Raw genomic sequence first — 14,107 nt, 5'->3', positions numbered from 1 at the left:
GGGTGTCACATTTCTATTACCTAGGATGCTGGGAAACAATGGGATATAGATGCAGAAATCTAAACTAGAATTGGCATTGCAAGATGTTCGTTTCTGGATTTTTTTCAATCATGACGCTCGGATTCAAAACTCGAGTCTCGTTGAGGTGGTGTGTGTTCTCAGTGCTGCCTTAGGCCCTTATTATACTATAACTACGCTAGTTGACCTGGGCCTTGGGTTACATGGAGCTTATTAGATACACTGGTGACGCCACCAGAGACTGGTGTTCGGCTGGTGGACGGATCGGGCAACAGCTCGAGACATCATCGGGACACGCTGGACACTGCTTCAAATGTAGCCTATTATACCAGGACACTGGTGGTGTCACCTGGTTGTGACCCCCTTATTCCTCAAACAGTTCCACTCGTGCTGTTCTCAAAATAGGTGATTGTTTTCAATAGTGTTCATGATGGCCAAGGGAAACTTTATGAAGAGTAATGCTGGGGATAAAATTAAAGTTCGCGGATTTAATTTATAAGCACCTGAATGCGGAGGACTTAAGATATCGCGAGTTGAAAAATTCCCAGTAATCTGGAACAGTCCAAGCGACGAGTACATTAAGAGAAATACCTAAATAAATGCGTTGAACGAAATTATTGTATTTCTTACCGGATTTTGAGGACAGGTGTTTATGACAAGAATATTTTTGGTATGTAATTTCATAATAACTAAACTTCGCAAACATCATTTTGACTTTAAGGCAGCGAATTTCAATTCTCTTTGAATTTCTGTACATTTTTATGAATGGTGTTTCATTTAGAAATCAACGAAATCACGTTATACGCTGAATTAGCAAATGTAAGTCCTCGCTTGTTGGCATCTTTTAAAATGGATCTATACATGATTTCTGGTAGCGATACCGGTGTACAGTCAGCATCTGCGTTGGCGACACCAGTACCCTAGTACAATAGAGGCCTTACTATTGCGGAAGGTAGACCCTGAAGACTGTCTATGAACTGAGTGCAGACCTTTGAAATGTAGACGTTATCTCAGAATGGACAAAACTTACAGAACTCAAAAGAAGCCTACTTTGGTCACGTCTCCAGAAATCAAAGGAAACGTCGACCGACTCAGAAAGCCTTTAAGGCGACGAAGGGATAGTATAGGGCTAAGACTGGGAAGGAAACTACCTTGACCTTGATTAATGTACATCCCCTACATCTGCTAGGTGTGAATATGAAAAACCATCTTCAGGGCCGCCGACAGCGAGGCTCGAACTCCTACGAACGGCAATGGGTTTCCGAGAACTAGCAACTCATGTTTCTGCCTTCTAGTGCAGATACCCTTCAATAGAATGGACTTCCTCTGCCTCCTAGCAAAGTAGCAGTTAAGAGGAGCTGATAATCTGGATGCTTTTACCCCCTTGAAACAACTACTCCCGCAGCCCTACAGTTGCTGTGAGTACAGTATAATAATGACACGTAATCAGCTAGTATAGTCGCGTTATATATAGCGTTAACAAGATGACAGGCTGCCCGGCATAAGCACCACTCTAGTGACAAGAACGACCTTGGGTGTCCGTTAACCAGCATTCGACCAATTCTGTGTCTTTTGTAAGCAGAGTGAAAGCAATGTGTATGCATGTCTTCACGTGCCGACAGTCAAAGGCGCTGTTGTAACTTTCAATTGTGAGAGCTTTGTGTGTATTTGTGAACCAAAATGTGAAGGCTTTGGGCGTATGCTACTACAGTCTGTCAAATGGGCAGCGTTTAGTCCAGGAGAAGCTATACAGTTTGGTGATCAAACGGCTGCTATGTTGTAGCGAAATCCATCCGCTCGATGCGTTGCGCTCCGTGCTAAAGTGTACTGCGTTACAGATCACTTGTGCCAGGTCAATATTTTTACTTCTTAAAAATGGCTTCAGTGTTAACAGCTGCTCATTTGACTCAAAATGATAGTGAAGTGCAGAACGACGTCAACATAGTAGCTGTACTAGGCATCAGTGGAAAAATTCGAAACTCATCCTGATTTCTAGATTGTTAGTGACGATGCCTACGCTTGGAGAATAAACGTGACAATGTCGCTGCTGGTGTAGAGCAGAGGCTTGGTGCGAACAGGCTGTCAACGTTTCACTTATAATACAAAGTGAGCCGGGGGTTAAAGTTTCCAACGTCCAGGCTATTAATCATTTTGCCAAAAAAACTTATAAATTCGCTAATATCGCAGCTGAATCCCCTTCCAAAAACAATATACACCCACGCCGTTATAATGCCTTCGCTTTAGACATTTTTGTTAGAAGAAAATGGATTGCAAGATCTTCATTAATCTTACTCTTCATAGCACAGTGTTGACCCATATACTGGGAGTATAAACAAGCGAGATTCCCAGTCGCTCTTAAGTGCAGTCGTACCAAAAACTTGAGTATTTCCGATTTCTCACAGAACAAGAGTATCAGCTAAGAAAAGCAACTGCTATAAAAGGCCAGAAACTTATCTCCAAAGCTTCGTAAACCTAATACTGGAAATAGCAAGAATTTATCGAGGGACATCGTACAGAAATCTAGCACGAGTAAATTGAATCAGCAAGAAAGTTCCTAAAAGTGTTAACGTTGATCATTAGGAAAAATCTTTACTATTTGTAGCAGCAGGAACATGCATGCCTAATGCCACACTTCCAGAAATGTTACTCTCTCTCTTATGTTGACAGTGTTTTCATGAGGATGGGGTAACCCACTGTCAGAGGCGAGAGCAATCTATGCGATCATGAGGCCAGTCGTTCATATGTGCGGCGTAGGACTACGGAAAACATCGTCCCGACACACAGCCGAATCCGTTGCTAAGGCGATGGCATTCCACTTTTTCAGTTCGTATTAACGTCAAATGTAACAAGACTTCAGATTTTCGGAAGTTCAGTATGGAACATTTCCCGAAAGGGACACTTGTCATATTTTCCTCAACGCTATCTCAACTGTTCCTATAAACACAGTCCGGCTTCATGGCGAAATGGTCTGGCCCAAGAGGCCCCGATTTCGATTCCCGAACGGGTGGGGGATTTTAACCTTCATTGATTTCGATGGCTCGGGGGCTGGGTGTGTGTCGTCTTCATTAAAAATTGTCTTAAGTAGGGCCCCATCCTCCCAGATATGCAGGTCACCTATAGGCCGTCTACTAGAGAAAGACCAGCATCAGGCCTCTCCGGAAGTTACACTATTATTATTATTATTATTATTATTATTATTATTATTATTTAAACCGGCTTTCAACAGATTCCCTGCAGTATTTGAATGTTTTAATACCTCAATATAAGCAAGGCCATTCGTTTATGCTCCCGAGTTTTCAGAGATGCCGAGGTATTTTAATTTTGTCCCACACAAGTTCTTTTTTCGCGCCGGTAAATCCACCGATACTAGGCTGACGTTTTGAGCACCATCAAATAACACCGGACTGAACCGGGATTGAACCCGCCGACTTGGGTTGAGAAACCCTGCGCTCTGCTGTCGCAATCTGAACCACTCAGCTCGTCTACCTCAGTCGTCTTATTCCGTCTACCCGGTGTGTTTTTCCGTAACAAATCTAAGTCATTCACATCAGTTACATGTGATCGGAATGCCTCAGACAGACCGCAAGCTTTCTGAGCCCAAGTTGATGGATTCTATCTCTGCTCACACAGGTGGCATTTTGAAGGTGGTCAGACACGACAGTCTCATGTAGGTAGATTTACCGGCATGTATAAGAACTTCTGTGGAACGAAGTTCCGGTACCTCAGAGTCTCCTAAAACCGTAAGAGTAGTTTACAGGACACAAAAACATTTGAAAAATATTAGGGGCCAAAATAAACATGACTGAGTAAATAAAGTGGCCAACATTGTTGTTCATTTAAGAAAGCATAGGTATTTGCTTTCACGGCCAGTAAGTCTGGCCAGTGCAGTGTTTTGAAAGATCTAGGAGTGGGAAGGAAGCGACTGTGGCCTTAAGGTCCAGCCCCAACATTTTTCTGGAGTGAAAATGGGAAACCACGGAAGAACATTAAGGGCTACCAACAGTGGGGTTCAAACCGACTATCTCCCGAATGGAAGCTAATAGCAACGTGGCCCAAACAGCGCAGCCACTTGTTCGGTGAGGGATGAAGCCACCAATGCGTGCGTATATGATGGTTGGTAATTTAATTGATGGGTACACCCACACTCCAACAAGAGTTGAATGAGTTCTCGCGAGAATGGAGGTTGATGTTTGACTTTAGACTTAAGTACTGTACACGTCGCAGAGCCATTGGCGTTGTACGGTGGACGAGGGCGGTGGCTGGAAAGATGTGGGTCACATGTTCGAGCCCTGAACGTCATCTTCCATATACAGTATATGGAATATATAACTACAAATTACTTTTAGGTGCTTAGGACATGATAGGCCATCACTATTTCCTTCCGGCATAGCAATATTAGGACATTTTATGCCTAAGATTCCATAACCCCCACCTTTTACGAATCCTCTCCTTTCCCCTCCTCCAATCAATCGTTCATTAACGTCTTCTCAGTCTATCTTCCCTACCGAGAGGGACTAATGACCACATGGTTTTGCACCTTATAAAAATAATCAGGACCACCACCATCAGGTAGATCCCTACCTTGAGGACTGAATAATATTTCTATAATACCAATATAATTGTACAGGCAAAACATTTTATGTATATGGATGTAACATCTCGTACCGAGCGAAATGACTACGCGGTTATTCACGTAACTGTGAGCTTATGTTCGGGAGCTACTGCACTCGATCCCCACCGTTGGCAGCCCTGAAGATCGAAAAAACTTCAGGTCTGCCGCCAGTGGGGTTCGAACCCACCATCTCCCGAATGCAAGCAGACAACTACTCTACCAAACCTCGCAGCCACTCTCCATTATAGGTTTCTTAACCGCATAACCATCGGTAGTACTTAGGGATGTAGATTAGACAGACAAGACAGACGATTTGCCGATAACCTCCTGTAAGGATTTTGATGGGTGTGGGGAAGAAAGTACACTCTCAGCATGCCCTGCTCAACTTTATGAGCGAAGAGTCTAACCCTTCACTTAGCTAACTTTCATGATTTTCAGCCAGGCTGATAGCTCAAAAGAAATAATATTCTTTCTGAGACGAAGTTGGCGGGTTCGATCCCGCCTCAGAACGGCGGTACTTAATAAACTCAAATACACCACAGTAGTGTAGGTAGATGTACCAGCACGTAAAGAAACTTCTGTGGGACAAAATTCTGGCTCCTTGGAGTCTCCGAAAGTTGGAGAAGTAAGGGACCATGTCCAGGCTTCCAATAACCTGGCTCGATTCAGTTCTGTGCGGTAGCCTACAACCGATGAGTACCAAATTGATTCCTGGGAGCAAAGATGCCTAGGTTTAGAGGTAACCACTCAGTGGTAAGAATGCATAGTGTAAACTTTTTTTACAATTGGCTTTACGTCGCACCGACACAGGTAAGTCTTTTGGCGACGATGGGATAGGAAAGGGATAAGAGTGGGAAGGAAGCGTCCGTGGCCTTAAGATACAGCCCCAGCATGTGCCTGGTGTGAAAATGGGAAACCACGGAAAACCCTCTTTAGGACTGCCGACAGTGGGGTTCGAACCCATTATCTCCCGAATGCAAGCTCACAGCTGCGTGCATCCAACTGCACGGCCAACTCGTTCGGTATCTACTTCCCCAAAGAACGTCGTAAGGAAATGCATTTGATTACTGGGTCTTGAGAATAAATAATACGAAGCAGCAGTTGTTACGTTGACCATGCGACATTTTAATAACTGTTTGCCATCTCGACAGGCCCTTAACCATTCATGGACTGTTTCGATAACGGGGCAGTTTTAGTTTTGTCCTATTAACGGAAATTCTGGATGAATTTCTTAGAGACGCTACTGTAATTAAGTTACCCTACATGGAAGGGAATATTTTCGGCGAATTTTGTATTCATTTCCACACGATTGCTTTTAATTATGTTACACTACTGATGCCATTTTGTTCGTCAGGCTTGTTCCTTGGTTAAATGTGTAGCAGCTCAAAAATGAGCGCATGGTATTACGTTCCTCGTATTTAATATTTTATCACATTTGAATAATTATCAAAATGTACAATAATTCACCTTCGAAGCAGACATAAACCCTGCTGATATCTACAACAGGTTCTTAGGATTCGGTGGGAGATTTGCCGACTTGTGCTCCAGGTTATTGACAGGGCAGTGAAACCAAAATTACGGGATTCAATTCCCTATCTCTGCTACTTGTTACTTGTTCAACCTCCCTTCAACTTAAATTTTTAACAGATGTCGGGTTGTCGAAATTTTGCCCCTGGAAGTTCTTTAATGTGCCGAAAGCTAATGACAGTTTTATTGGAACACTCTGAAATGCCACAGCCTTCAGCCAGAATCAAACTCTATACAGGGAATGTTCCACTGCAGTTCTATTTTATTTTCACCGAATTTCTGGACATTCCTCCAGGTATATGTTGAGCAAGCGCCTTACATTGGGCGTTACGGCCCCAACGTAAAAAATCTCCCCGACAGTGTCAACTATCAAGCATAACATAAGTCTTCCTTTGTCGTCACCATGTCTAGTGAAATCTGTTCCGCATATTTGTAGCAAGAAATACTTCGACAGAAATATCGAAATCTGAGCCACCCAGGTACTAACTAGACACGGGTGGTGGTTATTCCCAGTGTTCACAGTGTTGCACACAACGACACAATGATGTTTCCAGACAGTTCTAGTACACAAAGTAAGAACATACGAGTTCATTACCTACATTTGTAGCCTCTTTATATGCACTGCAACAGTTAACGATTATACTGGAATGTGTTTAATTCTCATTCGTTAATATATCGAATTTGTTAAACTGTACATTACAATTTACATGTGCGTTTTGTATCACTGACAGTAGCGACAATGGATTATGTTTACATTTAAAACATTGAGGATTAATAGAAATTTAAAATATAAGATTGAAATAGAAAATATAAAAAATAGAATTAAACTTATGAAGATTATAAATGTTAACGTAATTTTAAAGTAGAAAGTATTTAATACGTTCTTATTACGAGATTCACTTTTTCAACAAATTCCCATATAATTGTGTACGTAAGGAAGTGTGTTTTTATTCAGATTTTTTTAAAAAAACCTTCGCATTTCTTAAAATTCATTTTCGCAACAACAATTTAATTCACTAAATTACTATTTTAAAAAGGTAAAAAAATTGGATAGATTCACTAGACAAATCTCCGGAAATACGCTACGTATTTGACTAACTTGCAAGAAGCAAGACAATGACAGTATTTTGTTTGGTTCCGTCAAATGCGGCAGATGCTTGTGTATAGTTTGACATTTTGAGATGCATGGTTTTAAACAAATCCCCCACACGATTTTGTATATAATTAAGTATAATTTTCTCAAGTAGTTGTTCAACAATAGTGCAACTCACAAAGCGAAATTTTTAAAGTAAGAAAAATCTATTACTCCGCTACATTTTGAAAATTACTTTAATCTGTATCAATGGATAACTCTTCAGTCGAGGGCTAAATTTACTTCAATCTCGGAAATGTCCTGCATTTACGACGCCAGCTGGATTGAAGGAGGGAAACCCTCTTTACAGTATTTTGTTTCGTTCCGTCAAATGCGTAAGGTGGTTGGGTTTAATTTGACTGACACAGAGCACTACTTATTACATTCGTGAATAAATAAATCTGTTACATTATCGGAAAATGAATTGCCACTTCGTTTTAGGCTACATAGAACGTATTAGCTAGTACACCATACAACGCAGAACATTTTGCGTGTCATACCCCGCTCACATATGGACGCCTTTACAATGGCAACAGAGGCAAATAAACATGATTAGAAAGTGACGATACAAATAAGCGTAATCAGAAAGTAACAGGTGGTTTGACTCACCCAGAACACGAAGTTGAAGAGCATGAGGAGGGTTTTCATGCACGCCATGGCTGCCACAGTCTGCAATCGCTTCCCCATGATTGTTGTGGTGAACTGTTGGACGCCGCTGACAAGCGCTGCTCACAAACTGGCCCAGCCTGGCGGAACCCCAGCCGCCGCCTGCACAGCTCTTAGCAGTGATTCTGCGCAATAGCCACCTCATCTACCAGATGGTTCGACAGAACACCTTTGCTATAATAAACGCCACTGTTACTATTACACGCTAATAAAATTGGGAAATGATGAGAAAATAGTTTCATTTATGTTGTCCGTCACCTTCATTTAATTTGTATTCTGTTTACGAAATTAATTTTCATTACTGCATCGTGTTGAGCTATCGTGAAGGGGTGCGTGGCTTCTCCAGAATTCCATTGGTTCGTTACGAGGGTGATAGTTTACTTTGGAACTTTTCAGTTCAGTTCAGAGGATCATGAGTTCGATTCCCTGCCTGGCCGGAGATTTTAGCCTCACCTGGTTAATTCCTCTGACTCAAAACGTGCACCTCGAATTTAATACATGAATATTTTGACGGAAAAACATTTGAAATTATTTATTTCGAGCGAACTCAGCAAAAGAGGACTTACAAATGGTATAGCCCATACTTCATTCAGATAAATATATTTATTCAGGAAACGGACAACTGAATCATTTTCTATTTTATGTAAAGTATTCTATGCTTTTTTAATATTTTCAAGGAAGGGATATCTTGTAAGAAACAAAGCAGGAAACTTCAACACAGGTTTAGTGCAACCAAATCTTTTTCTGTTAAAATATGACACTTATTCCTAGGCAATCAAGTCGTCGGCGCTGTTGTAGGAAGGGGAATGTGCACTCGGAAGAGCACAATAATAATAATAATAATAATAATAATAATAATAATAATAATAATAATAATAATAATAATAATAATAATAATTGTTTTTGTTTACGTCATCAGTCCATAGACTGGTTTGATGCAGCTCTCCATGCCACCCTATCCTGTGCTAACCCATACATCTACTCTAATCTGTCTGCCATATTCATACATTAATCTACCCCTGCCGTTTATACTGCCTACACCTCACTCAAAAACTAAATGAACAAGATCTGGGTGTCTTACAATGTTCCTTATCATTCTGTCTTATCTTCCGGTCAAATTTCGCCAAATCGTTCTTCTATCACCAGTTCGACTCAGTAATTCTTCATTTATGATTCGATCTATCCATCTCACCTTCAGCATTCTTCTGTAACACCACATTCCAAAAGCTTCTATTCTCACCTTTCTGAGATCGTTATCATCCATGTTTCTCTTTCATACAATGACACGCTTCAGATGAAAGTCTTCAAAAACGTCTTTCTAATTCCTACATCAATGTTCGAAGTGAGCAAATTTCTTTTCCTAAGAAAGGACTATCCCATCTCTGTGGTGGAGTGGTTAGTGTGATTAGGTTCCACCCCTGGAGGACCGAATTCGATTCCCAGCTCTGCCACGAAATTTGAAAAGTGGTACGATGGCTAGAACAGGGTCCACTCAGCCTCGGATGGTCAACTGAGCAGCCCTCAGCCCTCCTTGAAGTGGTTTTCCGTGGTTTCCTACTTCTCCTCTGGGTAAGTGCCGGTATGGTACCTAACTTAAGGTCACGGCCGCTTCCTTCCCTCTTCCTTGTCTGTCCTTTCCGATCTTCCCGTCCCCCCCACAAGGCTCTTGTTGAGCATAGCATGTGAGGCCTGCTGAGCGAGGTACTGGTTCTCCTCCCCAGTTTTATCCCCGCAATCCAAAGTCTGAGGCTCCAAGACACTGTCCTTGAGGCGTTAAAGGTGAGTCGCTGAGTCCGAGTGAAAAACCAACCCTGGGGTGTAAACCGAATAAGAAAGAAAGAAAGAAAGAAAGAAAGAAAGAAAGAAAGAAAGGACTTCCTTGCTTTGCTAGTCTGCATTTTATGTCCTCCTTACTTCTGCCATCATTTGTTATTCTACTATCCAAGTAACAATATTCATCTACTTCCTTTAAGACTTCATTTCCTAATATAATAATAATAATAATAATAATAATAATAATAATAATAATAATAATAATAATAATAATAATAATAATGGTGTAAGGCCTAGTCCTAAGCATCTGTGAGGGTACGGCTCTACCTAGAATTAATTGTCTAATGTTGAAAGAAGACACACATTAAGCTCCGAGCCAGAGTAATTAACCAACCCGATCAGGCCAGGAATCGAACACAGGACCTCTTGGACCAGAAACCAGCATACTAACCACTTAACTACCGAGCCGTGGAAATGCACAGACATTCATGCAATCGAGGAAGATAGCTGTTAAGTCCATCTTTCGTACTCGAAACCACATCGCTCAATATCTTTGCACGGTTTTCGTCAATTAGTGTGATCAAAAGTAATGAAGTGTGAATTTAGTCAAGTTGATTCACATTACTCTTGTGTTTATGTCTACCCCTCAGTACGCGGTAGGGGATGAAGTGAGATGAAATAGCATGACATGCTTTTACGACAGGATGCCCTTCCTGACGCCATCCTCACTTGAGGAGCTTAATTAATTTCGTGTGGCTATTCCTAGCCGAGTGCAGCCCTTGTAAGGCAGACCCTCCGATGAGGGTGGGCGGCATCTGCCATGTGTAGGTAACTGCGTGTTATTGTGGTGGAGGATGGTGTTGTGTGTGGTGTGTGAGTTGCAGGGATGTTGGGGACAGCACAAACACCCAGCCTCCGGGCCATTGGAATTAACCAATTAAGGTTAAAATCCCCGACCCGGCCGGGAATCGAACTCGGGACCCTCTGAACCGAAGGCCAGTACGCTGACCATTCAGCCAACGAGTCGGACACTTGAGGAGCTAATTATGAATGACTAACCGAGATAGTTGGCCGTGCGGTTAGGGGTGCGCAGCTGTGAACTTGCATTCGGGATATTGTGGGTTTGAATACCACTGTCGACAGCCCTGAAGATGGTTTTCCATTTTCACACCAGGCTGTACATTAATTAAGGCCACGGCCGCTTCCTTCCCACTCCTAGCCCTTTATTATCCCATCGTCACCATTAAGACCTATCTATGTCGGTGCGACAAAAAGCCAATTGTGAAAAGGATGAATGATGGTGAATGACACTGGGTAAGGAGATCGAAGGAATCATCTGTGGCCTTTGAATAGGAACTGTCCTGGCATTTGCCTGTAAGTTGAAATAGGAAACCACAGAAAACCCGAAAACCAACGGTGGGCTTCGAACCCATTCGTCTCCCGGATGTAGAGCTTGGCTTCATAGTCGCAGCACGTTAACATGTATGGCTAATGACTAAAACAATTAAATAAGACCATTTTCGTCCCATGCTGAGTTCATCCCTTTATCAATGCAGCGCCTGCGCAACCTCCCGCACTACCAACCACCCCAGAAACATCCAGTACGAAATTCAGTAGCTGGCTCCGGCCATATAACAGCGTCAAGTCGACATGTGTGACATAGATCGCACCCATAACTTCACCAGATTGTAGGAAAAGTGGCAGAAAATAAAACCACCTGTTATCCCGTATAGTGGAGAAAAAGGTCCGATTCCCATTTAATCCAGGGATTTTAATTCTGGACTGAGGGCTGGAACAGAGCTCACTCAGCTTCGTGGTACCAACTGAGGAGCTGTTTGGTATGAGAGGCAGCGGACTCAGCCACGAAATCCAAGCAATAGCCTGAGGACGTCGTCACCCTGATCACATCGCATTCTAAATTCTAGAGGTCATCTGACTGGGCAAGTAATTTTGGCAACTCAAGGCCATAATGGGATATATATGCCATGGGATTTTTAGTTCATTCCAGGTGTTTGGGACATCGTGGTCAACGTACTTACTGCGTGTATGAAAATTGATTGATTGATTGATTGATTGATTGATTGATTGATTGATTGATTGATTGATTGATTGATTGATTGATTGATTGATTGATTGATTGATTGATTGATTGATTGATTGATTGATTGATTGATTGATTGATTGATTGATTGATTGATTGATTGATTGATTGATTGATTGATTGATTGATTGATTGATTGATTGATTGATTGATTGATTGATTGATTGATTGATTGATTGATTGATTGATTGATTGATTGATTGATTGATTGATTGATTGATTGATTGATTGATTGATTGATTGATTGATTGATTGATTGATTGATTGATTGATTGATTGATTGATTGATTGATTGATTGATTGATTGATTGATTGATTGATTGATTGATTGATTGATTGATTGATTGATTGATTGATTGATTGATTGATTGATTGATTGATTGATTGATTGATTGATTGATTGATTGATTGATTGATTGATTGATTGATTGATTGATTGATTGATTGATTGATTGATTGATTGATTGATTGATTGATTGATTGATTGATTGATTGATTGATTGATTGATTGATTGATTGATTGATTGATTGATTGATTGATTGATTGATTGATTGATTGATTGATTGATTGATTGATTGATTGATTGATTGATTGATTGATTGATTGATTGATTGATTGATTGATTGATTGATTGATTGATTGATTGATTGATTGATTGATTGATTGATTGATTGATTGATTGATTGATTGATTGATTGATTGATTGATTGATTGATTGATTGATTGATTGATTGATTGATTGATTGATTGATTGATTGATTGATTGATTGATTGATTGATTGATTGATTGATTGATTGATTGATTGATTGATTGATTGATTGATTGATTGATTGATTGATTGATTGATTGATTGATTGATTGATTGATTGATTGATTGATTGATTGATTGATTGATTGTGTTCCTGACAGGTACAAACCCAAAAATTAGAAAAACATACATATGGAATATGCACGTTAACTGATCTGCTAGTGGTATCTAAGCTACATAATGTGTGTATACTATACTAAGTTAACTGTATGGATAATTTACACATTTGTGGTGGTGGCTTTAGTTTAATAAACACAGGACTATGTCTAACTTAACAGTAGTAATATAATAATGGTGTGCGGCCTCCGTAAAAGCTTGTTAAAGGTCTTTCAAGCTGATGCCCTATAAGCGACCTGAGCGTTTGTGATGATGGTGCTCTACTTAACATGAGTTCCAATGCTGAAGACGACACAAACACCCTGCCTCTGAGCCCGAGGAATTAACCATTTAAGGTTTTAAATCCCAGTCCGGGCGCGAATCGAACCCGGGACATACATAAGGTCATCCAATAGTTTCTTCCTCAGATATAGATCATACACAACAACTTTGATAGCAAGAATCGGAACTTCAAAATTGGGCTCCATGCCTGACCTGTCTTTTAAGCAACCCGATTCCCGTTTAAATTATTAAGCATGCCTCGTTGTTCCGCATTCCCATTGTTTCCATATTCCCTTACGCTATTATCTTCACCCACTATTCCCAAAAACTCCGCCTTCCCATTTTCTATTTTCTTCTTGCCCTCTATTCCCAAATTCCCCGTGATTCTTTTACGTTTGATAATTGCTAGTGGCTTTACGTCGCACTGACACAGACAGGTCTTATGGCAACGATGGGATAGGAAAGGGCAAGGAGTGGGAAGGAAGCGGCCGTGGACTTAATTAATTAGTTGCCTGGTGCGAAAATGGGAAACCTCGGAAAAACATTTTCAGGGCTGCCGACAGTGGGATTCGAACCCACTATCTCCCGGATGCAAGCTCACAGCTGCGGGCCCCTAACCGCACGGCCAACTCGCCCGGTGTTTGATAATTGTTCCTACACTGGCCGTTCCCTTGATCCCTTCTGTAATTCCCTTCTTAATACACTACCCTGTCTCTAAAGCCTCCGTAGCTCAGGCGGCAGCGCGTCGGCCTATCACCGCTGGGTGTGCAGGACAAAGCAGAGGCGGGACAGGATTTTCTCCGGGTACTCCGGTTTTCACCGTCATCTTTCATTCCAGCAACACTCTCCAATATCATTTCATTTCATCTGTCAGTCATTAATCATTGCCCCAGAGAAGTGCCACAGGATTCGGCAGCCGGTACAATTCCTATCCTTGTCACTAGATGGCGGCTTCATTCATTCCATCCCTCTCTCTGACTTTGATCCCCATAAACACCTACACGAGTATCTCTCCTATTGCCTCCTTCTTTGATACAAATAACTTTCTGCATGCACACTGCTAATTTTATCTCCTCGAGAAAGTGTCACG

General features: G+C 41.4%; 1 protein-coding gene across 1 annotated transcript in view; it reads right to left on the bottom strand.

Annotated features, from left to right (window-relative positions):
- The window catches only part of LOC136877465 (tetraspanin-7), a 167,762-nt gene extending 159,719 nt beyond the window's left edge, over positions 1–8,043 (bottom strand). Inside the window, exon 1 of the mRNA XM_067151524.2 lies at positions 7,899–8,043. Coding sequence (XP_067007625.1) covers positions 7,899–7,976 — 78 coding nt within the window. The 5' untranslated portion in view covers positions 7,977–8,043. The remainder of the gene's footprint in view (positions 1–7,898) is intronic.
- Positions 8,044–14,107: the final 6,064 nt, after the last annotated feature.

Source organism: Anabrus simplex, chromosome 7 (genome assembly GCF_040414725.1).
Source record: "Anabrus simplex isolate iqAnaSimp1 chromosome 7, ASM4041472v1, whole genome shotgun sequence".
NCBI lineage: Eukaryota > Metazoa > Arthropoda > Insecta > Orthoptera > Tettigoniidae > Anabrus > Anabrus simplex.
This window is presented reverse-complemented; position numbering and strand designations above follow the sequence as displayed.